Source organism: Amphibalanus amphitrite, unplaced genomic scaffold, assembly GCF_019059575.1.
Source record: "Amphibalanus amphitrite isolate SeventyFive unplaced genomic scaffold, NRLGWU_Aamphi_draft 000563F_arrow, whole genome shotgun sequence".
Classification (NCBI taxonomy): Eukaryota; Metazoa; Arthropoda; class Thecostraca; order Balanomorpha; family Balanidae; genus Amphibalanus; species Amphibalanus amphitrite.
In genome coordinates, this window is record NW_024882057.1 from 252211 (window position 1) to 279132 (window position 26922).

The 26922-nt window shown below is 47.0% G+C and overlaps 1 protein-coding gene across 1 annotated transcript in view; it reads left to right on the plus strand.

Annotated features, from left to right (window-relative positions):
* The window catches only part of LOC122393926 (synaptotagmin-7-like), a 220442-nt gene that overhangs the window by 178809 nt on the left and 14711 nt on the right, over positions 1 to 26922 (plus strand). The window contains 3 exon segments of the mRNA XM_043390406.1: positions 4656 to 4824; positions 9821 to 9873; positions 9875 to 10034. Coding sequence (XP_043246341.1) covers positions 4656 to 4824; positions 9821 to 9873; positions 9875 to 10034 — 382 coding nt within the window.

Sequence of the window (26922 nt, forward strand, 5' to 3'; positions counted from 1 at the left end):
TGTAATTGACTACTTTTGATACATCTCAGTGACCGCCGTGGCACGTGCCACGTGAAAAGCTAAGGGTGTTCAAGCTGTTTTGCAAAAGTAGTGATTTTCAGAGGCTCATATCTCAGCAGCCGCTTGGGCGATTGTCTTGCGGTAATTTTTGTAGGGTAGCTGCATCCCTTCTACCAAAGGTCGGACACTCTTGATCTATGTGAGTGGCCCCCACTGCACGTGCAAAATACAGAAAGTAGAGGTGCCAAATTTGTTCCCATTTCAATACCTCGGTAATTACTGGGGCGATTTCGCTGAAACTTGGCATACAGGTAGGCACCCACCAGGCAATGCATTCCCATGTGTTGCGGTTAGGGTGCTACTGCACGTGCGCACGTGCAGGGGGCGCTTCCAGATCTCGAGAACGGCTGGGCCGATTGTGCTCAAATTTGGTACACGGCTGGGGACCGGTTAGTAGGCTGCCGTGCAAAAGTCAGTTTGGACCCCGTTTGCACGTGCGCACGTGCAGAATGCCGCTTCCAGATATCAGGAACGGCTGCGCCGATTGCGTTCAAATTTGGCAGTTGGCACACCGCTAGCGACCGGTTAGGAGGGTGCTTTGCACAAGCCTCGTTGGAAGTACCCTCTAGCCCTTCCGTACGTGCAGGGCTCACTATCTCGCTCGCTCGTTTTTCGCCCAAAAGGGGTTTTACTGGTTTAGAACAGGCTTCTTATTACGGAGCGAGCGAAGCGAGCGGAGTCTTTCCCATATATGGGAAAGACGTTATATATAACGGAAAAATATCAGTATGAGCGGCCCGACCCTGCTCGGCCCGGCCTGTAATGTTTTTGAGAGGCTCATAGCTCAGCAACCACTGGGCCGATTTACTTGCAGCAATTTTTGTAGGTAAGCTTGCTTCCTTCTACCAAGTATTGGACTATTTTCGCTGCATGTGGGTGACCCCTTACGCACGTGCCACGTGCAAAACGAAGAGGTGTCAGTTTTGTAACAATTGCAATATTTCCGTAGCTACTGGGCCGATTGCGCTGAAACTTTGCCTGTAGGTAGGCACCCACTAGGCAATGCATTTCCATGTCCCACAGTCGGGGTGCTGTTGCACGTGCGCACGTGCAGGAGTCGATTCCAGATCTCGAGAACAGCTGGATCCATTGCGCTCGAGTTTGATAACCGGTTAGGGACCAGATAGTAGGGTACCGTTCAAAGGTAGGTTGGTACCCAACTTGCACGTGCGCACGTGCGGAGTGCCGCTCCCAGATCTCAAGAACGGCTGGGTCGATTGCACTCAAATTTGGCACATTGCTAGAGACTGGTTAGTAAAGTGCCGTGCAAAAGTAAGCTGGAGTACCTCCTCACAATGTCGCACGTGCAAGGCCAACCTCGCTCGCTCCGTTTGTCCAAGATTACTTTACTACTGGGTTTGTCGCCCTATAAGGCGTTTTTTCTGGTTAGGGGAGAGCGGGGAGAGTTGTATCATGTCCAAGTTGTATCAGGGCGAATTGTGCCAAACTTATCCAATAGATAGCGCTCGTGACACGACCAGCCGACGAGGTTTTCCGGGCGCCATCTTTCCCTGTTCTGTCGTGTGGCTGGGTGGACGCGTCTCGAGGTGAGAGCCGATTTTATGTTTTTTTAATGTCATTCTAAAAAAATGAGTTGCAAGAAAATGTGTGTTTTGGGCATTTAGATGTGCACGAATTTGAAAGATCTCCGTAGCGGTGGTGAGGGTAGGTTCTAAGGCTGCGTGAGTGAAAATGGATTTCTCCAGCTGTCCGCTGTTTTGAGCACGAGGATGTTTTTTCCAAGATGGCGGCGAGGTACATATTGTATCAGAGCCGGGTGGGGTATGTTGTAACATGTATGTATGTATGGGTATGTTGCTTTTGATCGCGAAAGCTAAGCCCTGTATCGCGTTTGTAGGTAGCTAGTCAATACTCGTTCCATTTCGGCACAATGTGTTGGCTTCTTTGCTCTTAACGGGCCACTTTTGCATCTAGTCTGTTGATGTTTCGTTCGTTTCGATGTTTCGTTCGGATTGCATTGACCTAAGATTGGTCTAATAAAAGTGAAGCCTTTGAGCATATACATTGTATTAACCATGCCTTTAATGTTGTTGTTATGTTCAAAACCAGAAGCAAGCACACTCCCTGAAACGTGAAATACCTAGTGATACAAATTACCCCACCATGTGATACAACTCACCCAAGCCATGGGGCAACTTGTATCAAAAACATTGTTCTATTCGGCAGACCGTAGAAGAAAAACTGGTAGAGGTAGCGGAAAAGTTACTTTGCACTAAAAAGCAGAAGAATCAAGGAAGGAGATAGTATGGAAATAATGAGTTTATCACGGATAGTTATGAGGTTATGGGTCTCGGAGTAAAAACTGATACAACCCACCCCACTCTCCCCTATGTTGTGTGAATGTTTATTACGGAGCGAGCGAAGCGAGCAGAGTCTTACGTAGAATAGCGGAAATTTCTGTGGTCACGATTCTGCGACGCCTATATCTCAGCAACCACTTCACCGGTTTACATGCGGTAATTTTTGTAGGGTAGCTTCATTCCTTCTACCAAGTATTGGACGATTCTCGATGCATGTGGGTGACCCCTTATGCACGTGCCACGTGCAAAACGAAGAGGTGTCACTTTTGTAATAGTTGCAATATCTCGGTAACTAATGGGACGATTGCGCTGAAAGTTGGCATGTAGGTAGGCAACACTAGGCAATGCATATCCATGTGCCAGACTTAGGGTGCTGCTGCACTTGCGCACGTGCAGGGGTCGTTTCCAGATCTCGAGAACGGCTGGGCCGATTGTGCTCAAATTTGGCACATCGCTAGAGACCGGTTAGTAGGGTGCCGTGCACAAGTCAGTTGGAGGTACCCCTCGAAATTTCGCACGTGCAAGGCCCACCCTCTCGCTCGCTCCCGTTAGTCGCCCCAAAAGGCGTTATACTGTTGTTCAATGTCATATTTGTTTTGCAAAGTGGATATCACTAGGGTTACCCGCGTTCTCCGCGACGCAAGGAGTTTGGCCAATGGGTGTTGGGTTGGTCCTGTGTCGATTTGGTTGGCATTATTGCGTTCGACTGCTTTTTGACGGCCAAGCATTTTGTAATGAAACAAAAAAGGATCCATCGCATCGAGGTGCCCGTGTCGGATTATCATGCGTTCTTCTATAGAGTGATTCGAAAACTGTCGTGAAGTCTTTTGAGGGCAATCGATGAATTTCGCTAAAAATGACAATGTAATGGTTTGGAACATCTACATTTTTTAGAATACTGTTGCTTATAATGCAAAAATGAAGATGCAGCCTTGGACAGAGTTGAATGCTCTTTCCAACTGAACCATTTTCAACTGCCAAACGTATCAGGTTATGCAGCAAAACCTCTGGTCATATCTGGTAAAAACCTTGGCGATCTGGTAAAGACCATCGAAATTGCTCTCTAGCGCTGTCAATTTATATTTTTGATACGAATTGCTCCGGAATATGTGGTTTTAGCATATAACGAGCAAAACTGCTATCTCAACTCCATTCCCCATGTTAGACATGAACATGTCCCTTTAACAGCATGTCACTTGGTGCTTCTTTATTTGGTGTACTTATCCATGGGTCAGGTCAAATGAGGGCAACTGAGGTCAAATGACGTTTTTGCCAATAACTTGGCACACAATGACGCTAGAGCTTAAAAATGGTGTCATTGTATTCCTGTTGATCAGCCGAATCGAATGATATGCGATATGATGCAATTTGGTTACAATGAACATAATTAATTAATTAAAGTTTCCTAAAAAATTAGGAAATTTTAAGTACACTTAAGCAAGCAAAAAAGTATATCATTCGACGCGCCTGGACGTGCTGAGTTCACTGGTGCTTTTATTTTTGCTCTATCGTAATTAGAACAAAAGTTATAAGCGAAAAAAAACTTTCGATCTCTTTCGGCGAAATTTTTACATTTATACCCCCCAACCCCCCCCCCCCCCAATATTGACCTAGAGCAACCAAATTAGCACATGGGCGAGAAGTCCAGGGGCCCACCCATCTACCAACTTTGGTGTTTCTAAGTGCCATAGGAGCCAATCGCGAGGGGAGTCGTATCAACCCCCATTGCCAGGCCGTTATGAAAAATGCCCTGCCAGGGCGAGGCTTAATACATCTACATAGTCGTAACAGCTTGAAATCATAATATTAGCTGATAAGTCATTTTGGGCTAAAATAATCGATGGTTCGAATGTGTACATCCATGCAGCCCAGCGGGGCGCGTATGGCTAATACATCCATGCAGCCCAGTGGAGCGCGGCGCGTATGGCTGAATGCATTCATACAGCCTGCAGCGGGGTACGTATGGCTGAATGCATCCATACAGCCTGCAGTGGGGCACGTATAGCTGAATACATCCATACAGCCCAGCGGGGCACGTATGGCTGAATGCATCCATACAGCCCAGCGGGGCACGTATGGCTGAATGCATCGATACAGCCCAGCATAGCACGTATGGCTGAATACATCCATACAGCCCAGTGGAGCGCGGCGCGTATGGCTGAATGCATCCATACAGCCTGCAGCGGGGCACGTATGGCTGAATACATCCATACAGCCTGCAGCGGGGCGGGGCGCGGGTGATCTGAGAGACGCTCACCGCCCGGCCGCCCACAGGTGGACCTCAATGAGAAGCCGACCTTCTGGAAGGCGCTGAAGCCGCTCGACAAGAACATCTGCGGCGACTTGTTGTGTTCGCTGTGCTACCATCCCAGCAATAGCCAGCTGTCGCTCACCATACTCAAGTGCCGCAGCCTTAAAGCCAAAGACATCAACGGCAAGTCCGGTGAGTGTCACATAAGCGTCACTTGTTGCCTGCCTGGCTGTTTTCACGACGGGTTATCTGGCGAATGCACCAAACTTGATCACATCTGCACCAAATCTGTGTCACAGCAAATATCTTAACCCGCGCCGGGCCGGGGGTGTTTGAACACCCCCCCCCCCCCCCTGCGGTTTTTCGCAGCCGTTTTTGGCACAAGGTCAGGTCACCAGGTCAGGCCAAGTGACCTCACCTCAGAAAAAATAAGAATGCTCGTCATAGCTTCACCGATTGATCGATTGCCTTGAAACTTTCAGGGATTGATTAGAGCAACATTTAATCTTATAAAAATCAAAATGTCTGTACGTATGTATGTATGTAACGCGTCAGTTCCCTTTGGCGGGCTGTTACGAGGCGACTGTGCGGGCTGCGGGGTTGAAATTTTCGGGCCGAGTCAGACGCGTGCAACCATTTGTCGTATTACATTTTGGTGGGGGTGCGCTCAGTGGTTTGCACGTGGCGGGTGCATCTTTGCGGCATTTTGGGTCGCGGCCGACGCCGATCAGAGAGCACGCGCCTTAGCTCAGTTTCTTCGCTTGCAAAACTGAGTGAAATCAGAGCCGGCAGGTCATTGACCTTTGGCAATGAATACCGGCGCAGGCCAGCGCCGGCCAAGAGGAGACGCCAAATTTATTCTGGCAATAACTCGGCCGCTACTGGGCCGATTTTGATGAAAATTGATTTATTACGCTGCGCGTAATGTTGTCCCTCTTTACCCTGCGCGTAATGCTGTCCCTCTAGTTATCTATAAAATGTATATCTCGGAATTTTGATATCGGTGACCTAAGGTCAGGTCAATTTTGCGGCCTCTCCATTATAAGTCAATGGGAGAAAATTGAAAAGCGTCTGTTTTGCATGAACGCCATTCAAGACGCTCTCAAACATCGAAATGTAGGTGAAATTGACACACTGAACCGGAAAATGGCAACTGTGACCCCTCGTTATGTCCCCGAGGTCATCTCAGGTCACGAACAGAATCTAACAGTTTTTCGCTAATAACTTCTGATAGAGGCTGCTAGAGCGCTGAAAACGCCTTAGATGTCTTCGGCTCGACGGTGCGGATCGACTGATATGCAACATGACCTTTTCCGGTCAGGTCATGACCTTGACCTGAGGTCAAATTTTCAAGTTGACTTTTTCAAGGTCAAATTATAGTTCATTCGACGCGTCTCGACGAGAGGAACACGATGCTGGCAAAAGTAATGTCATGGCTCTTTTCAGTCAAAATTATCGCCGAAAAAAACGCTTTTCGTAAAAACGGCTATTTTTGGAGTTTTTGCCCTCTGGAGGCTAAACCGTTGACCTGAGGTCAAATCTGAGAACATTACTCAGAAAGGCCTGTAAAAGGGCTATCGAATGCGCTTTTTCCGCGGCGCTGTAGCTCTATCGGTTCCTGAGATAGCCGTTGGCAGTTTCCAAATTGTTGAAATAGTCAACATTTTACCTTTGGGGACCTCTGGTGACCTGACCTTTGACCTGACCCAAAAATGACTGAAGTGTTTTCGTCTTTATTTTGGACGTTCTTTCGATTTCCGCTTACCGCGTGTCGCTACGTGGCCCAGGAGCCGAGTTAGAAGGGGGGGTGTTCAGACACCCCCGGCCCGGCGCGGAAGCTCAGAGCACCGGCCCGGCGCGGGTTAATAACGTGAATTTATTTCGGTATTTAATCGAATACAACGTCTGATAGTCTGAAAATCAGGTAAATGAGCAACTAGTGCAAACATTAAGCTGAAACCTACAAGAATCTCTAAAAAGTTGAGCTGTGGGTAGTTTGAGCATGTTACGGAGTCGCAAAGTCTTGGAATTTCAAGGTCATCGGGCGAGCCCCTGCGATTCTGGTCTAAATTTGCATACGGATACATTACATTCTCCTCATTATGAATATCATAAAAATCAGTCGGGGCCCGCTATATTTTGAAAGTTACAGATATTTGAATTTCAGTGAATTTCAAACCTCAGTAACTTTTAAAATAGTGCGAACCGAGCTCAACTTCTACGATATTCGTAATGAGGATCATGTACCTAATGCGTCCGCATACAAATTTTGACGAAAATCGCAGGGACTCGCCCAATGAATTTGAAATATCGCAACTTTAAAAATATGGTGGGCTGAGCTTAACTTTTACCTAAGACATTTGCAATGAGGAGGATGTAGTATGTCCGTATACTAATTTTGACGTAAATCGCAGGGGCTCGTCATGATGACCTTGAAATTCAAACTTCCGTAGCTTTTGAAATATGGCAGGCCTAGCTTATATTTCGTGATAGATGTATCGGCGCATGTGTCAACACTGGCGTGCGTTAGTGACAGACTCGGCCTCTGTCGGATGCAAAGAAGTGGTTTGTGTGTGTGTGTGTTTGTGGGGGGGGGGGGTATTTATGCATGTATGCGTGTATGCGTGTGCGTGTGACTTCACCTGTCATTGGGCGTAAACCTGTTGGTGATTTATGAAAATACAAGATACAAGATACAAGAACTCCCCGTGACAGGGCCTATTTTAACATGTTAACTGGGGTGGCAAAACCCACCCCAGTCGTCTTACTTTGCCACCCCAGTCGTCTTACTTTGCCACCCCAGTGAAAAACAGCCCAAAAGTCTGCCCACAGATATTAGCTGCCGACAATCACGGAGGCGACACATTCTTGAGGCGCAACTCAGCTTGACAGGGGGAAAAGGGCTCACTGAGGCACCACCACCACCAATGGGGTGCCCTCTCACTACTGGGGGCGCCCTGCCGCAACTGTGGCGCCCTACTTTGATTGGGACACATACCGGTAATAGGGCACCCTACCACGACTGAAGAGCCCTATCAACATTGGGGCGCCCAGACACGATTGGGGGCGTCAGCCACCTTTGGGCGCCCTATCAGAAATGGGACGCCGTACCACTACGGGGGCGTCGTAACACTAATGTGACGTTCCGCTGGTGCTGGGGCGCCCTAAGTTTCTGGTGCACCCCACCGCCACGAGGCACCTACCGCCACTGGGGCGCCCACCACGACTTGGGCGCCCTACCACTACTCCGGCGCCCTGCTACAACGGGGCGCCCTACCATCACTGGGCGCCCTGACACGGCTGGGGCGCCCATCACCATGGGGCGCCCCACTACTCCTAGGACACCATCCCACTCCTTGGGCGCCCTTTCACAATTGGTTCCGTACCACTCCTGGGGCGCCCTGCCTTCATAAGTGGAGCGCACTTAACTACTAGGACCCCCTACTATCACTGCGGCGCTTTACCTTTACTTGGGCGCCCACCACTATTGGGGCGCTTCCCACTATCAGGGCTTCCTATCACAACGGGTGCACCTTACCACTACTGAGGTGCCGTACCACTACAGGGGCGCATTTACTGATAGCAGTAAGTCAAGTACAAACTCGCCCTACTGCCACTACTAGTCCGCTATGCCACAACTGGGACGCCTTACAACTAATGGGGCGCCCACCGCTGTTTGGGCTCAATGCCGCTACTGGGGCTTCATTACACTACTGAGAGGTGCCCCGCCACGCCTGGGGCGCCTTACCGATACTGGGGCGCCTGCCGCCTTGTCACTACTGGGGCGCCCCTCAGGGACGCCATACCGCTACTGGGTCGTTCTTACTTTTGAGGTGCCTTACCACAACTGGGGCGATATGTCGGTAGGTATCAACGGCGCATCAATGACAAATAGCAATATGCAAATTACAACAGTGACGGCGGAACGCCTAAAACACTTTCAATAAAGGAGGCACCTCCGACTTTTGGTCGCATTCTTTCCATGCAACGCCAATAGGGCTAATGTTAACCCGCGCCGGGCGGGGGTTGGGGTGGGGTGTTTGAACACCCCTTCCCCCTGCGGTTTTTCGCAGATATCTCAAAAAGGCGGCGCTCCGCGCCGCCGTTTTTGGCACACCTGTTTGTGCATCTTTTCCGCACATGTTGTGGAAATTTCAGACCCAGGTCGCCTTAGGTCAGGTCACCAGGTCACGCCAAGTGACCTCACCTCAGAAAAAAATAAGAATGCTCGTCATAGCTACACCGATTGATCTGAAACTTTCAGCGATTGATTAGAGCAACATTATCTATAAAATGTATATCTCGGAATTTTGATATCGGTGACCTAAGGTCAGGTCAATTTTGCGGCCTCTCAAATATAAGTCAATGGGAGAAAATTGAAAGGCGTCTGTTTTGCACGAACGCCATTCTAGACACTCAAACATCGGGGTGCATGCAAACTTGACACACTGAAATGGAAAATGGCACCTGTGATCCCTCGCCATGTCCCCGAGGTCATCTCAGGTCACGAATAGCATCTAACATTTTTTGCTAATAACTTCTGATAGAGGCATGCTAGAGCGATGAAAACGCATCAGATGTGTTCGGCTCAACGATGTGGATCGACTGATATGTAACATGAACTTTTCCGGTCAGGTCATGACCTTGACCTGAGGTCAAATTTGTAACCTTTCAAAGTGCCAAAGTGCCTTGAAATACCTGTAAACGGTGAAAAATCGACACTGGACCTGACCTGTGACGTCATCGGTTTGACCTAGGTCAATGAAATTGGGTCACAAGGTTGGGGCTATCCAACACCGTTTGTCGCTTGTCACTATGTTGCGTAGTTATCGAGATTTTAGCCCCCCCCCACCCCCCCAACAGGGCGCGTTGCTCGGCAGACCCCTACGGGGCGCGGGCTAAATACGCAGCCCTACGTATTTACCCGAAGCAAAGATTATTAGGTACCCTATCAAGTAGTAAGAATGGACTGTGTTGCCCTTGACAACACTTGCTTTGCCTAATATAAGCAAAAACAACAAAAAAAAACTTCTTACAAACCCTGGGTTTTAGCCAAAAACCCATTGTCCGTGGGCAAAATACTTAACACCCACCACTATCAGGGCTTCCTATCCTGGTTTTCACAACCCTGCGTCCGATCCTATGAGCTCACATCGTTGGTTTCATATGAAATATCTGACCTTTTCAGACCCCTATGTGAAAGTGTGGCTCAACTTTGGCGAAAAGAGGATTGAGAAGCGGAAAAACGCCAGTGCAGAAGTGCACCCTGGAGCCAGTATACAACGAGACGTTCAGCTTCGAGGTGCCATGGGAGCGGATCCGCGAGTGCAGCCTCGATGTCAGGGTCATGGACTTCGACAACGTCGGCCGTAACGAGCTGATCGGACGCATACTGCTGGCAGGTAGGCATACGACATACTGCATACTGCGGACGCATACTGCTGGCAGGTAGGCCGTCACCGTGGCCGTCAGCCGGAAACCAGCGGCGTGTGCTTCCACTTTGACGGCGCTTACAGTGTGATTTCAAAGCATAAATTTGAAATTCAAAGGTTGTTCGCAACTCGGCAGTTGCTGGAGTATTTTTCTCCACACGCCGTTTGCTGGTGGGGGGTGGGGGTGGGGGGTTAAACGCTCCCAGCCGATAACTCTAGAACCAATAGGCGCAGCGAAACGCACGAGGCGGCAAACGAAAGAACGCAACGAGCGAGACGTTTCAGATGAGTACTTGAAAGTTGAATTTCGAGGTCGCAGGTCGATTCAAGGTCAGGTCAAACACCCGAAATCGGTCTTTCAGTAGTGCTACTGAAAGTCCATGCTCATGGACTTTAGAACCTCGAAATGGCCCCTTTCGTGATAAACTCTGTCAAAACTGTGCACAATCCTTCTTGAAACGCCTAAACAGTGTAAGATCTATGTGGGGGTGAGTCAAACATATGTAGGCCAGGGTCAAGGTCAGATCACTCCGGTAAGCACATATCCCCGAAAATCGAAACTGGTATTTGCAGTCTATGAAACATGTGTTGTGGGTAATTTGGGCGTAGAACACGACGGTGACATTCTGTTTATCATACGAGTACGTTTTTTGGCTAAAAAAGTCCATTTAAGAAATGCATGCATCATGGTTGTGAAGTAACTATAGGGTGCGTCAAAAGTTTAAATACCTACCTTACAAATCGTCCCCTCGCTTTCAGTTAAAGTATTGCAACAGATTCATTACCGCGGTGAATCTATTCTCCATGAACTAGGCACATCGTGAGACACCAGCAGGCATACTAGGCACAAAGTTCTGGAGATGCTAAGGGCTGATGTTTGCCCAGGTCTACCCGAGCGCCTTTTCGAGCTGTCCCAGGTCGCTGGGTGGTTCAGTCTTGTCAAGCTCCTGCTGCACGACTCTTTGAGATAACGCCATTATATTTAGGATAGACCTGTTCCCTAGCCATGTGCCCCTCGCCAAGATATCGGATAGATGCTCTAGGCACCAGCCACCACATCTATGTTCTGGCAGATCGATGAGCAGGAGCACCAATGCCCTTTATACCAGTTAGGGTCGTCCGGCGATTCTACCTGATCGTACGGTCGTCAAGTTAGATGTAAGTGAATCCTAATCTATAATCTAAGATTCGGAATCAGGTGAGCCCCTACGATTTGGACCAAACTTGGTCAGTGGATAGTACGTAACGTCCTGATTACGATGCACCCAAAATCTAAGCTCGGCCCGCCATATTTACGAAGTTACGGATGTTTGAATTTCAAGGTCATTCGGGAGAGCCCCTACGATTTCCGTCAAAATTTGTGTACGGACACTCTAAGTGCTCCTCATTACGAATATCACAAAATTTAACCTCGGCCCGCCATATTTACGAAGTTAAGGAGGTTTGAATTTCAAGGTCATTTGGGTGAGCCCCTGCGATTTCCGTCAAAATTGGTATACGGACATATTACATCCTCCTCATTACAAATATCATAAAAGTTAAACTCGGCCCGCCGTATTTTTCAAGTTACGGAGTCACAAAGTTACGGAATTTCAAGGTCATTCGGAGAGCCCCTCCGATTTTCGTCAAAATTTGTATGCGGACACATTACATGCTCCTTATTACGAATATCGTAAAAGCTAAGCTCGGCCCGCACTATTTCAAAAGTTAGAGCTGTTTGAATTTCAGTGAGTTTCAAACGTCAGTAACTTTTGAAATAGTGCGGGCCGAGCTTAGCTTTTACGATATTCGTAATGAGGAGCATGTAATGTGTCCGCATAAAAATTTTGACGAAAATCGGAGGGGCTCTCCGAATGACCTTGAAATTCCGTAACTTTGTGACTCCGTAACTTGAAAAATATGGCGGGCCAAGCTTAACTTTTATGATATTTGTAATGAGGAGGATGTAATATGTCCGTATACCAATTTTGACGGAAATCGCAGGGGCTCACCCAAATGACCTTGAAATTCAAACCTCCGTAACTTCGTAAATATGGCGGGCCGAGCTTAAATTTTGTGATATTCGTAATGAGGAGCATCTAGAGTGTCCGTACACAAATTTTGACGGAAATCGCAGGGGCTCTCCCGAATGACCTTGAAATTCAAACATCCGTAACTTCGTAAATATGGCGGGCCGAGCTTAGATTTTGGGTGCATCGTAATCAGGACGTTACGTACTATCCACTGACCAAGTTTGGTCCAAATCGTAGGGGCTCAGCATATTTACGTCTGGACAACGAGTTGCGGGGAAAAGTGCTGATTTTGGTGCAGTTTTAGGAGCCGGTGATTCGGCTGGATTTTTAGGTTACTTTTTCGTTCCGATTCCTGTATTTCATAGTGTTTAGCTTTTAAATATTTTAGTTCTCTCAGAAAAATATTACTTGCCTTATAGATTTGGTTAAATTGTTTCATTTTTATAAGCCGACCGCTAGAGTCATAAAACAATACATCAGCACTACAATTATTGTAAACAAACAAATGGAGCACCGCTTGGCTCTGTTCAAAGCAAGTTCCAAGGCCTTTTTCAAGTTCATCTGGTGTTTTCGTACTCGTGTACGTCGTTTTGTTGGAAGTTTCGGATCCCTTGTGATTGAATTATATCATATTAAAGAATCATGTTGACTGAAAACAATTCCAAGTATCCAGGAGGCTAAGGCTCCAAAGTCCTACTCCTGACTCCTGAGCCCTGAGCAATATTGATATCAAGTTGAATTTAGGAAATGTTGGTTGATAAACGCAAGTTGGTCTGGCTCACTTATCAGCAAGAAAAAGTAAAATTAAAAGAGCTTATTGGACAAAAACAAGCTATACTATTGCAGGAGATCATGAAGAGCACGGTGAGCAATACCAAGCCAGAAAATGCTGGCTGATGAACTCATATTGATGTATTGGTGTGAATATTGAATTATAACTTACAACAGCAAGATTAATTTGTGCTAACTATCGAGTGAAAAAATCTAGAATGAATGAACTCGGGCAGCTTTACTTTGCAGAAGGGTAATGTCGTAATGTGCATTACTCAGTGTCTGGCAAGTGAAACACACAATCATTCCATTGCTACTGGAGGAGACAGCTTGCCGCTTGGATCACTAAATCAGCTTAATGTTTAATGTGATGTTCATCATTACTTTGCATTTTTTGAAAAAAGGATTTTAGAAGAATTGTCAATGTGACAAATACAATCCATGCAACGATGTGATCGTATGATGTGTTCATATAGTCGTGAGTGATTATTGGTCCAATATACAATAGCAAAGCTGTCAGCATTTCTTTCTGTGGATGGCCAGAAATGACTCAGTCTCAGAACATAGAAGCATTAGTTTTCTTCACAGGACTTGGATAAAAAGTACTGAGGGTAATCTTCCAGCAAGGAACTTTATAGTTTATTTTGACTTGGTATGAGATGTAGGCACAAGTAGGTAGGTACTTAGTCATATAGCTAGTAGTTGTGTAGGTTAGTTGGGTGCTCTTATATTAGGTTGTAGTTTTTAAATTGCCTAGTGTCCATAAAAATGTGACCTGAGGGCTGAGCATACCTGACTAACCTGACCTAACCTCAATCATCATTCATCACACATATTTGCAACCTCCCCAAGACCTGCATAGCAGTAGCACTCAGTTATAGGTAGGTACTTACTCACCCTAGCTCCATCTCACCTGCTAACCTTCAACTTGCCAACAGTTAGCTCACCTTGCCAAGCCATATCCAACTATCCAGGGAAACAGTCAAATGAGGAACTGGCTCATTGGGTGGCTGGTGAGAGTCTGTGCATTTAAAGTGTCTCTTCTCTGAAGCTGCTCAGCACTACAGTGTATGCCATGTTAGATGCTCAGAAAAATGTGGGAAATGATAACTAGGCTACTTTAGTGCTTTGTTCATGCTCAAGACATCAACAAGTACAAATCCTGTGGGGTAAAGCTATGAGCTGGGTGAGTAATGAGTATGTCAGGTGGGTGTGCTGTTGGACTGTAGTAAATATACAAACAAACACAGGGTCACAGTTATATTCAATCTCCACAAAAACATACAACAAAAACGCCCATAGCCTCACTCCGATAGCAAATAGCTAAGCCTTGCAGTCACAAAAACGCTTTGATTTACAGGATAGGTATACAATATATCCTCTGTCCTTGGGGATCTTCCTGCCAAGTTGAAGTAAGATGACTGAACTTCAGGATTGAACAACCTTTTCTTCTTAGCCACAGCTTATATACGAGAAAGCTTGGTTGATTAACTGCCTTGAAAATTTTATGATCCATCTTCAATTCTGACATGAAGGCACAAAGAAAATAGTTCCCTCTCCTCTTGGAATACCTACACAAAACAAAATATGTAATATTTAATAACTTCTTAGTGGATGGACAAGAGCAATTATCATATCTTGAGCTTCCCCTCAAGTAAACCTCTGGCACTGATGAACTTCACTGACACCTCTGATCCAAGATAAACTTGAAATGTGTGAATCCTGGTGTGAATCTATCATGCAACGGATGGAACTTGAGGTCAATATGATATTTTGCGATATACAACGTTACTTTGGAACCTTTTTGCATGTTTGCTTCATATTTTGTAACAAACGCGCAAGAACTGCAATATTACAGCACTATATGCTTCTGGACAAAATGCAATGGTAGTGAAAACTTAGCGCTGATGGTATTCATTCTTGACCAAACGTAATCACAAATTGTTTTTGTAGTAACTATTAAATTCCAGCCAAAAACAGTGCACGGGTTAAAAAATAATCATTCCAATGACGGTCCATTCTTGCGGTCCTGAAATCGCCACTATTTCCGGCCTCTCCAACGCAACTCGTTGTCCAGACGTAAATATGCAGGGGCTCACCTGATTCCGAATCTTAGATTATAGATTAGGATTCACTTACATCTAACTTGACGACCGACCTGATCGTGGCGTCAGTCCGTGACGTCATCTGGAGTCAAGTCTTGAAGTCCCGTTTAAGTCCCATGCAAATGGGCGATTTTTGAAACGCTGTAGAACAAACTCTGCTAGAGCCACTACAAAACTAAGTGCAGCATGGGAAAGACTAGACATTTTTCTTTAACCCTCGCCCGCACATGGGGGGGGGGTGGTTGCCACCCCCCCAGGCAGTCTTTCTGCTCTGCACTCAACATTTTTAGAGCTAGAAGGCTGATTTTTCGTATAGCTGCTTGTCTATCCTTTCTTGATGTCCACTGCAAATTTCAAGTTTCTGTGATTTTTGGTTTCGGAGATATGACCTTGTTTTTCAGGTCATGTCATGACCCAAATGGCCAATTCTCAACATCTTGCGTTTACCATGGGCCTTGTGAGCTTTTGACACCCTGATTTCGGCCTTTTTTGCCAGTCTTACCTCCCACCTATCATGGAACATGTTGTTCGACGATGTACAGGGGTCAAGGTCAGGGTCAAGGTCAACCTAGGTCATCTAAGATAATTGCGTTTTAGGCAAGCTGAATTTACTTTTTGTGAAGTTTTTTGACTGCATTTTTGGTAAAAGCTTCTCAGATCATGATTTCATGTGATATGGACCCAAAAACAATCGGTGCACACATCAGTATACACACAGACACACAGACATACAAACACATATAATTGACCTTGACCTAACTTGACCTGAAATGACCTCAGCAGCAAAATTCTGGTCGGATAGTGTGACAAAGAGGTTCTAGCTGGCTTGGCACCAGAAAACAGCATCGTCATCGGTATTTGATAAGCAGCGCACTTGATATCCAACGGTGACCCAAAACAGCAACATTTTTTAGTTTGACCTGACCTGGAAGGTCAATGACTGACCTGAGAAGGTAAAACTGGGTATCATTGGATTCGTCTCTTCCCAAAGAATCTTTTTGGTCTTTACTGCTAAGCTCTATCTCCAACAGGAACGAAATGGCGCGGGGGGGGGTGGCAACCACCCCCCCCCCCCATGTGCGTTCTAGGATGGGAAAATGGCATGTGCGGGCGAGGGTTAAATTATCTAGAAAGCGTTTTTCACTGAACCCATTAGTTTTTCCAAAAATGCGTAAAGAAGCTTCCATGCCTCCGCAGCCTCCCGTCCGCCGGCCGCCGCACCGCCTCGGTGGTGTGATGGTTAGGATGCCCGCTCAGTTATCCAAAGATCGCATGTTCGAATCTAGCGCAGGGCGAACTTCAATCGAAATCGCAAGCAGAATGTGCGTTTTTCTTTAGAAATTACTTATATCATAACTCGCCGTTCATCGAACTATCGATTACAATAGACTGACACCCAAAATATAGAATATATTCATATAACCCTCGCCCGTAAACGGTGTTTTGCCACCTTCGCCCATGCAGGAGGGCGGGGTTGGTGCGACCCCCCCCCTGGCGTTTGAAAACGGAGCGTTGTAGAGCTTAGCGGAAAAGACCAACGGATTTCTCTCAACGAGATCTCGCGATTGGTGGTATATTTTTTGGTCCTAGGCCAACATTTGACCTACTTATGACCGGTCAAAGGTCAAATTTTTCAGATTTTTTTTTGTGTTTTTTTTTGGTGTGGTCCGACGGCACCGGGCGGCAGACCGCTGCAAAGTGTCCCAGTTCGCCGCACGTTCGACAGATGGCGCTGGCGGCGCGGCACGTGTCTGGCTCGGCGTGTGGCCGGCGGCCGCACGTCGGGCAGCGCTGGGCCGACCGCTGCCGGTCGGAGGTCGCGGCGGCGGCAGGGGCGGCACGCAGCCTGCTGCGAGTCCCGCCTGTAAGCTGACAGGCGCGCCACTGAATATCCCTCGCTGCCGCGCAGGTCTTCACATGTGCTCCGTGAATTTTCACTCGCGCGACAAATGTCCACTGCGCGTTTCAGCGTTAGCTCGGGCTCCTCAAGCATACGCCTCACAGCGTCTTCGTCACGCGCACCACAGACAATGCGATCACGAATCTGTGAGTCACTGCAATGCTCGCAGAGGTCACAAAATGAAGCGAGCTCCTTTATTTCGTACAGGAACTCGTCGAAGCGTTCGCCTGGCTCCTGCACGCGCCCGTATAACTCTCTGCGGTCGACCAGTACATTTCTTTGCTTCCGCAGGTGACCCTCCATGGCGTTCATGACGGTGTCCGGGTCGCGTCCTCAGTCAGGTCGAGCCCGAAACGGATTACTCGGTGCCAGTCTTCGTCTAGCAAGCTTAGCAGCGCGGCGCGCTGGCCTTTCACGTGTAGTTCACCGGCTCCGGTCAGCAGAAAATAGCCCTTCACCTTCTCCGTCCATACGGTGAACTCACGCAGTGAGGCTGAAGAGGTCAGGTACGGGGCCGGGGTCGCCGAAGCCGGCAGGCGGACGGCTGGGCGGGCGGTGGTGGAACGGCCGTCAGCGCCTCGCTCAGCCCCCGCCGCGTCGGTAGTCGTGTCCGTTCCCATCCCCGTGGAGAGCTCCCTGGACATCAGGCTCTCCAAGGCCCTAAATACAAGGTTGCACGGACTTATTTCTACTAAACCTACCAGAATATAGTTTCACGGTTGATTATTTAAAATAATTATTCAATCAAAATTTCTTTATTATTATCTCGCAATCATTTATAAGCAATTTTATAAATCAACTTTCAATTTGCTTGCCTTTTACTAGCAAAATAACTTTTCTAGTATTGGGTCAACATAGTGGTGTAGCAGTAGGAACCACATCTGGCAAAACCCCAATGCCTACATACAGCAGAAAAGCAGCCACCAGGTGTCGCCACAGTCGCCACTTGGTCGCCACACAGATGTCGCGCGCGTCGCCAATCGCCACACTACCGATTTCCATAAGGACGCATATGTACGGATATGTATAGGAAAGTCGCCCTTAAGGATTACGCTTACATCCTTTGCTTATGAGGTCGGTGGTTGGAAATTGGGAGGGGCTCAGCTATTTTCGACCACGGATATGCCTTTATCACATGATGAGGAACATGCTGATAAGCGTTTTATGCGTCATAACAGCACAAAAGTATTTTTAATCATTTTTCAAAAATAGCCGTTCTGCCGTAACTTTCAGTGCAAGGTGCCGTCGGTCATCCCCGACGTGACGTCACGCAGGGAATTTGCCAGATTTTCCTACTAGACTTCGACACCCCCTGAGGCTCTCCATCATGCTCGTCAGGCGCCCCTCACGCTGGGCTGATAGCTCGGCCTGCCTCCGCAGCAGGGCGGATAGTGTCTGCACCTCACTCTCATTCTCACTCATGTCTATATACTATAAAACTCAATCATTTAATAATCAAAATACCGATCGCGCCATGTTGTGTTTCGGTCGGTTCGAATGAAAGAGTTGTATTTAATGAGTTAAACGAGATTTATTCCGAGAACTCTTTCCTGAGTCGTTACGTTAATCACCCAGTAAACAAACGTAATGGCGTGCGTCGTCTCTGCCTATCCGCGCCAGTCTTGTCGTCCGGCGGGCCCAATCAGCTGGCGGCGGCACAGGCGCACTCAGCTACGGACCGGGGCGGGCGGCGGCGACACGGGCGCACTCAGGCCTCGGGCACGAGCCGGGGCGGCGGCACGGGTGCGCTCGTGCGCCAGAAACACACAACACACCAGAGTCGTTACACGAAGTGCTTATTACGACATAACATGTGGCCTTTTGCTACATTCTTCACCTTCATTTTTAACATCAGAACAAAGCCATCGTCATTCGCAATCACTTTCGATTCAAGCCTACGGTCTACCTGTAGGCATAATCTGTATCAGCATAATCCTCGTGCCTTGCGCCGTGGCTCTCCCGTGCCAACGGGATTGGATCAGTTGCTGCTTTGGTAGTCGGCATAGCCAAATTTCTCCCTCGCTTCATCTCAACTTGTGTGAGGTGATGACCGGCCTAGGCCAACAAAGAAAATTAGGTGAATAAATAGCCTTACTGCCACTGATCCCTAAATTTCGAAGTGTGTTTCGGACAATCAAAACACTTGGCATTGTATAGAATACATGGGAGCTTAAGCCAGGCATTCTATGGAATGCCTAAGCAGTCAGGGATTCTATAGAATACCTAGGGATTTTATGGAATGCCTGGTCGTAGAATGCCTGACATATATATATATATATATATATATATATATATATATATATATATATATATATATATATATATATATATATATATATATATATATATATATATATATATATATATATATATATATATGTTACAGGGAGTTGTTTGAGAAATCCGTGAGTTTGCAAACTCCCTAGGGAGTTTGCAAACTCCCTGACCCATCAGTGACTTTGCAAACTCACTAGGGAGTTTGCAAATTCACTAGGGAGTTTGCAAACTCACTGACCGGTCAGGGAGTTTGAGAAATTCCAGAGCGATTGGGCCAAATAAAATCAAATGTGTAAGATGAGCGTGGCATACGTGCCGTCCGTGATGTTAAAACAAAAGCGACTAGTGGTACGGCCTATATAACCGCCGCACGCTGACAAAAAGCTTACAGACCCTTCATTGTTTTACCGAAAAAAAATGTTACTCGCGGCTATGTAAAGGGGAGGTTCGGAGCAGCGTGCTCCTCCGTTGCGTCGTTTCCCTCCTCAGAAATCAGGATACTGAAATCCTTCTCGTCCACGCCGAAACCCCCTCCGGGCTGGACAGGCACCTTTATCTCATGCGGGCTGCTCCCTTGGAGCGGCACCGCTGCTCCCGAGGGAGCGCACCCCGTAGCCGGGTGCAGAGAGTGCTTGGGGGCTGGTCGGTCTGTCCATTCGGACGGGCTCAGCCCCGGCGACTCTGCATATAGGGTGTCTGCCCAGACCAATGTCTCCCCCTATAATTCCTATCATTCGTCCGACTCTGAAATGGTCTTGTCAGACCGAAAGGGCCTAACCCAACAAAACAAAAACAAACAAGCAGCGTGCGCCAGTCGCAGCTGGGCTGGCTGCCAGCAGCGCCGGCTCTCGATGACACGTCTATGGCGGTGGGAATGGGCGTGAATTGATCCGTGTGCCTGTACTTTAGCGTAAGTGACCAACAGTGAGCTGTTTCTACTTTGATATATTGAGCCTGACTCTGGAATAGCCACACTTGAGTGGAACGGGTCTAATTGGGACGTGAACTAAATATTGAATGGTGTGAAACGTTTTTTTGAGCATGATTATGATTATAATGGAAATCAGATGGATTAGTAACCTTTTGCTCATAACTAATGTAAGCCAAAAACAAATCCAAAATATATTTTCGGTGCTGGACCTTCTTCAGTGGAATGACAAAAACACGAAAGAGTGACACATTTTAAATCATGATAAGTAAGTACGCACTCGCAACGCTAATAAAGCTACTTCCGAGAAAACGCATCACATTCATATGAAACATCCAGATTTTTGAAGGCATCAAACATAAGACATTAGATACTGGAAAACTTTGGACAGCATAATATCAAATCGCTATGATATATGGTACATACATATGTATCACGTACAGGTCTAAATGAGCGATATCAGTATGTACCAGACACACGGTACCTAACAAGCAGGGATGCGGAGCCGGAGCCGGAGTCGGAGCCGGAGCCGCCGGAGCCGGCATATTTTGCCCGGAGCCGGAGCCGGAGCCGGAGCCGTGAAACAATATAGACCGGAGCCGGAGCCGGAGCCGGAGCCGCCAAAAAAGGGGGCGACTCCGGCTCCTTTTTATTTTTTGAAGAGGAAAAAAATAATTGACCTAGTTCGGTTTGACAGTACAAGGCAGTGAAACATATGGTATGTTCTTACGTCATGGGCCATCAAGTGAATGAAAAAAGCCGAATATCCCCAGTATCCCACAGTACGCAATCAACTTCCTGTCTGCTCCTCCCCCCCCACCCCCACCCACGTCTACTGCATCCCCAGAACATGAGGACCGGTCATCAGGTGACGGCCATTGTTTTCAAGCCAGTGCAGTGGACTGCGACTCCCAGTACCGTCTCTGCCGAGACGGGTGTCAGCTTACGATGGTTCAGTGAACTCCGATTCGCGGCGACTGCGTTTCCAATGCCATCGCTTCCTAGTCCTTGTTCTGCCAGTTCTCTCCGAGGTGCGTTTGCGCGGGGACGCGGTCATGAGCCGGTCATTGCAAAGAGTAACGCGTATAACCAATCCAATTTTTCTTCCACCCGTATTTAATTGATTGCATAGGGGATGTACTGAGTCGGAGCCGGAGCCGCCGGAGCCGGAGCCGCCGGAGCCGGAGCCGCCGGAGCCGGACCATTTTACTCGGAGCCGGAGCCGGAGCCGGAGCCGCCATAACATTTCACCCGGAGCCGGAGCCGGAGCCGGAGCCGATTTTTTTCTCCGGAGCCGGAGCCGGAGCCGGAGCCGTCTGAAATTTCCACGGCTCCGCATCCCTGCTAACAAGTAAAGATCATTCACATACGTTAGCATCAAACACTTCGTAAATGGTGTGTAGTGCATACAAAATACAGACACGTACTCTTCAATGGGCCTAACATAAAGAGTGGGCCCTGTGTGTGTGTTCAAGTGTAAATAAATATGTTCAAGTTCATGCCTGTTTGCGCAACTGAATGTGTTTGTGTGTGTGTGGGGGGGGGGGGTGCAAGTGTATAGGTGGGTGTGGGTGTGGGTGTGTATGTGTGTGAAGGTGGCATTTACTATGTACTCATAGTTCAGAGTAGGGCACAGGTTTGATCAGCGTCCAAGATGATGTCATAATGTTGAGCGCCGGTTTGCGATTGCGAATTTCTAAGGATTCAGTGATCTTTAGCTCTGCCATGTCTTTGCAGACCTGGAGAATCGAAATGGAAAGGGCGCCTTCCGTCACTTGAACGTTTGGGTGCGCTCGGGTGAAATGCTCTCCAAATGGTGTGTTTTTAGTTTTGTTTTTTGCATCTCGGAGATGTTCGTTAAATCGAAGTCTCACACTACGCTTGCTTTCCCCGATGTAGAAAGTCTCTGTGTTACACAGTAGGCATGTTACCATGTACACAGCGTTCCTAGTGTGACATTTTCCCTTTACTCCTGACATACAGCATTGACACTTTTTGTTGCCTGATGGGCATGGTGGGCTCTCCAGGGCTGAGTTCGTCAACTTTTCAGCCAGGGTTGGGCCGCTTTTCCAAGCTATGCGCACCGGGAGTTTTGAGCGCTTAACTATGCTGTTAATTTTGTTTGACAGACTGTCATCAACATAGGGGAGACTTATGTAGGTAGTGTCACTTTTGGCAGGGGGTTGTTGATGTCCCTGATCTTCTTTCCTACGGTTACGAGTTTTGACTGTGAATTTTGTCTTTCTTATCAGCTTAGTAGGATAACCGTTTGACATGAATAGGGCTTCGATTTTGTTCATTCCCCTTTCTTGAGCTGCGACGGAGCTTCCCAAGCGCTTAGCTCTCAGAAGTTGTGCGTATAGCACTGATCTTTTGGTTTGGAACGGGTGGGCTGAATCAAATGGGAGGATGATCGGAGCGGCCATGGGTTTGATGAATAGTTCTGTGGTGAGGGAGCCATTATCTTCCAAGCGGATCAAGGTGTCCAAAAATGGGATTTGACGAGTGTTTGAATGGTCGCTACGTTCTATGGAGAATTTCAAAGCGGGGTGGAAGCTGTTCAATTGCTCGAAAAACTTGTCTAGGGAGTCAGAACCGTAAGTCCAGATGCCAAAGATATCGTCAATGTATCTCAAATATAGGGTGGGTCGGAGATCAAAAGAAGAGAGCATCAAGGATTCCACTGCGTGCATGAAGATGATAGCTAATGGCGGAGCTATACGACTTCCCATGGCAATCCCGTTTGATTGTTTGTAGTAGTGTTGTCCAAATCTAACAAAATTGTTGGTAAGGCAGTGAGTGAGCAGGGATTCGATGGTCTCTAAATCTAGGCCTAGGAGGTCTATCTGGTTACGATGTTTGGCGAGAAGGTTGAGAACAGAGTTTTCCAGTATCTAATGTCTTATGTTTGATGCCTTCAAAAATCTGGATGTTTCATATGAATGTGATGCGTTTTCTCGGAAGTAGCTTTATTAGCGTTGCGAGTGCGTACTTACTTATCATGATTTAAAATGTGTCACTCTTTCGTGTTTTTGTCATTCCACTGAAGAAGGTCCAGCACCGAAAATATATTTTGGATTTGTTTTTGGCTTACATTAGTTATGAGCAAAAGGTTACTAATCCATCTGATTTCCATTGTGAACTAAATAAATCTATAACTAAATAAAGCGGCGGTACATGCATGGGTGCACTGCGTACATGCATACATGCACTGAGCAGTTTAAAATAAAAAAGGTATTTATGGTGTGCATATGATCTATAAGATTTTTGTCAGCGTGCGAGGCCTTAGAGCTAGCCTCCTTTGTTTTAACATCACGGACAGCACGTATGCCACCCACATGCTGCACACTTGTTTTAATTTGGCCCAATCACTCTTAAATTTCTCAAACTCCCTGACCGGTCAGTGAGTTTGCAAACTCCCTAGTGAATTTGTAAACTCACTGATGGGTCAGGGAGTTTGCAAACTCACTAGGGAGTTTGCAAACTCACGGATTTCTCAAACTCCCTGTAACATATATATATATACAGGGTGGCGCCGATAAATGAAGACAATATGTGCTCCACACAAAACATCAATTTTTTGGCAAAAGTCAGTACTTTGGATGAAAGTTTGGAACTGGGGTGACTGATGGCGACCTGTCGAGCACACTTCACTCGATGAATCCCCCTCCACGTCGATGACGGCCTCGATGCGCGGCCTGAACCGGGCGCGGGCCTTGGTCAGCATGGTCTTGTCCATCTTGACCATCATCTGCTTGATGGCTGACTTCAGAGAGTCAATATTGTTGTGTGGGTGTTTGTTTGTGTCCCTCTCGACTACGCCCCAGACGTTTTAGTCGAGCGGGTTCAGGTCCGGGGATTTTGGCGGCCAGAACTCGGGCGTGATGTGGCTGTGCAGGTTGGCGCTCATCCACTCCTGCGTCACCCTGGCCTTGTGGGCGGTTACAGAGTCTTGTTGGAACACATAGGGCCTTCCTCAGCCACTCGGTCGATCCAGGGCTTCACGACGTCACCGTCATCGACGGTGACGTCGACGTCGGGTCATCGTCGACGACGTTCTCGACTTTGGCAATGAAATCGTCGTCTCTGACGGCATCAGATCGTCGGGGATGTTTCTTCCGCTTTGCCACAGACGGGACGTCGCCCACAGACTCATCCAAGCTCCGCTCGACTTTATAATCATGGCTTCTGTCGACCTTGAGGAAGTTGGCGACCTCGGATGCCTAGCTGCCGGCGTGAAGCGCCACAATGACCGCGTGCCTTTTCATTTCTTCCGTTATTATCTTCAGCTGCAACGTTCCCTTTTGCTATGGACAACAATTTACATAAAGCATGGAACATGAATGCAAAAAAATATGCTCTTCACAAAACAGTTTCCTCGTAACACAGGTTTGACATTTGTGGTTATTTACCTGCGCCACCCTGTATATATATATATATATATATATATATATATATATATAATATATATATATATATATATATATATATATATATATATATATATATATATATATATATATATATATATATATATATATATATATATATATATATATATATATATATATATATATATATATATATATATATATATATATATATATATATATATATATATATATATATATATATATATATATATATATATATATATATATATATATATATATATATCTATATATATATATATATATATATATATATATATATATATATATATATATATATATATATATATATATATATATATATATATATATATATATATATATATATATATATATATATATATATATATATATATATATATAATATATATACCTGTATATATAGTATACCCTGCCCGCACGTAGATCATAACTTGCATTGAGTCATAGTCGAGAGATCGGTGTTGATTTACGCACGAGAGTTACTAACAATCAATGATTACGGAGCGAGCGAAGCGAGCGGAGTCTTACATCGAATAACGGAAATTTCTGAGTATGAGCGGCCGGCCGGCCGGCCGTGGTCACGATTCTGCGACGCTTATATCTCAGCAACCACTTGACCACTGAACTCTATAATGTGGAAGGCGCATCGGCCGCCAGATGGTGTCCAACGGTGCCGCCATGTTGCGCAGACCAAGAAGCGGCCGCCGCTTGTGTTGGGGAATAGGGAATTCGGGACCTCGATTTACGTTTGCGGTCGCTGCATCCGTTACGTTCAAGCTATGTGGACACGGAACCCGGCATCTTACGCAGAATTGAGTGGAGAGCAAGATGAAGTCCTAAAAAATCCTTAGATACAAGGAACTAATACGTTAAACCCTTATAAGTCAATGGGGCAATATGAAAATTGCTATTTTGGCGCCGAGAATGATCTGAAACTACCTCAAACATATAGAATCATTATTTTATGCACTCTTTGCAAGGTTCTATGATTCATATTTGCATTGTTGCCCTTGCGTGACGTCATTTGTGACGTCACAAGGGTCACAATTTTTCTTCAATAACTCCCGATCAAATTGAGCTAGCAAGTCGGGAAAGCCACCAATGGACTCAGGAAGACCTGCCGAATCGAATGATATGCGACATGACCTCTTTCGACCAGCTTCGTGACCTGGGGGTGCTAACCTGACCTTAACCTGAGGTCAACGCCCTTAGTTGACCTGACCCGAACAAAAAGTATATCACTCGATGCGCCTGAGCTAGCTGAACACGATGATGCCAAAATCGCGGCTGTACGGCCATTTTTGGCGAAGTTATTTACCAAAAACCGAACCCGTCCCTTTGATCACTTGACCTGACCTCAGAGGTCACCGGTTGACCTGAGATACTTACAGCGGGTTCCTACCAGTCACTCTTTATTATACTTTGCCGCATACGACCACTTTACCGCTTAATTCTAGTTTAATTAGCGGCGCATTAGCGAGGTGGGTTCAATCAACCCCTCGGCCGGGGCAAATGTAGGTCCGGCGAGTGAATTTGAGGAATTCTGAAGATACGATCGTGTTCCCCACTCAATTCTGCGTAAGATGCCGGGTTCCGTATCTACATAACTTGAACGTAACGGATACGGCGGCCGCAAACGTAAATCGAGGTCCCGAATTCCCTATTCCTCAACACAGGCGGCAGCCGGTTCTTAGTCTGCGCAATATGGCCGCCACCGTTAGACACTACGGCCAATAGGATTGAAGCGGCAGTGCTCCCCTGTGCACTTGACCGATTTACATGCGGTAATTTTTGTAGGGTAGCTTCATTCCTTCTACGAAGTATTAGACGATTTTCCAGGGCTGCGGAGTCGGAGTCGGAGTCGGAGTCGGAGTCGGTCGGAGTCGACAGTTGTGACCGGAGTCGGAGTCGGAGTCGGAGTCGATTTTAGAAACCCGAGTCGGAGTCAGAGTCGGAGTCACCGAAAATCTGTCGACTCCGCAGCCCTGCTAGGTTTGCGGAGTCGGAGTCGGGAGTTGGAGTCGGTCGGAGTCGACAATTCTGCCCGGAGTCGGACTCGGAGTCGGAGCTGGTTTTTTGAAAGCCGGAGTCGGAGCCGGAGTCGGAGTCGCCGAAAATCCATCGACTCCGCAGCCCTGATTTTCGATGCATGTGGGTGACACCTTATGCACGTGCCACGTGCAAAACGAAGAGGTTTCACTTTTGTACTAGATGCAATATCTCGGTAACTACTGGGCCCATTGCGCTGAAAGTTGGCATGTAGGTAGGCACCCACTAGGCAATGCATATCCATGTGCCCGAGTTGGGGTGCTGCTGCACTTGCGCACGTGCAGGGGTCGTTTCCAGATCTCGAGAACGGCTGGATCGATTGCGCTCAAATTTGGTACACGGTTGGGGACGTGCCGTGCACAAGTCAGTTGGGACCCATTTTG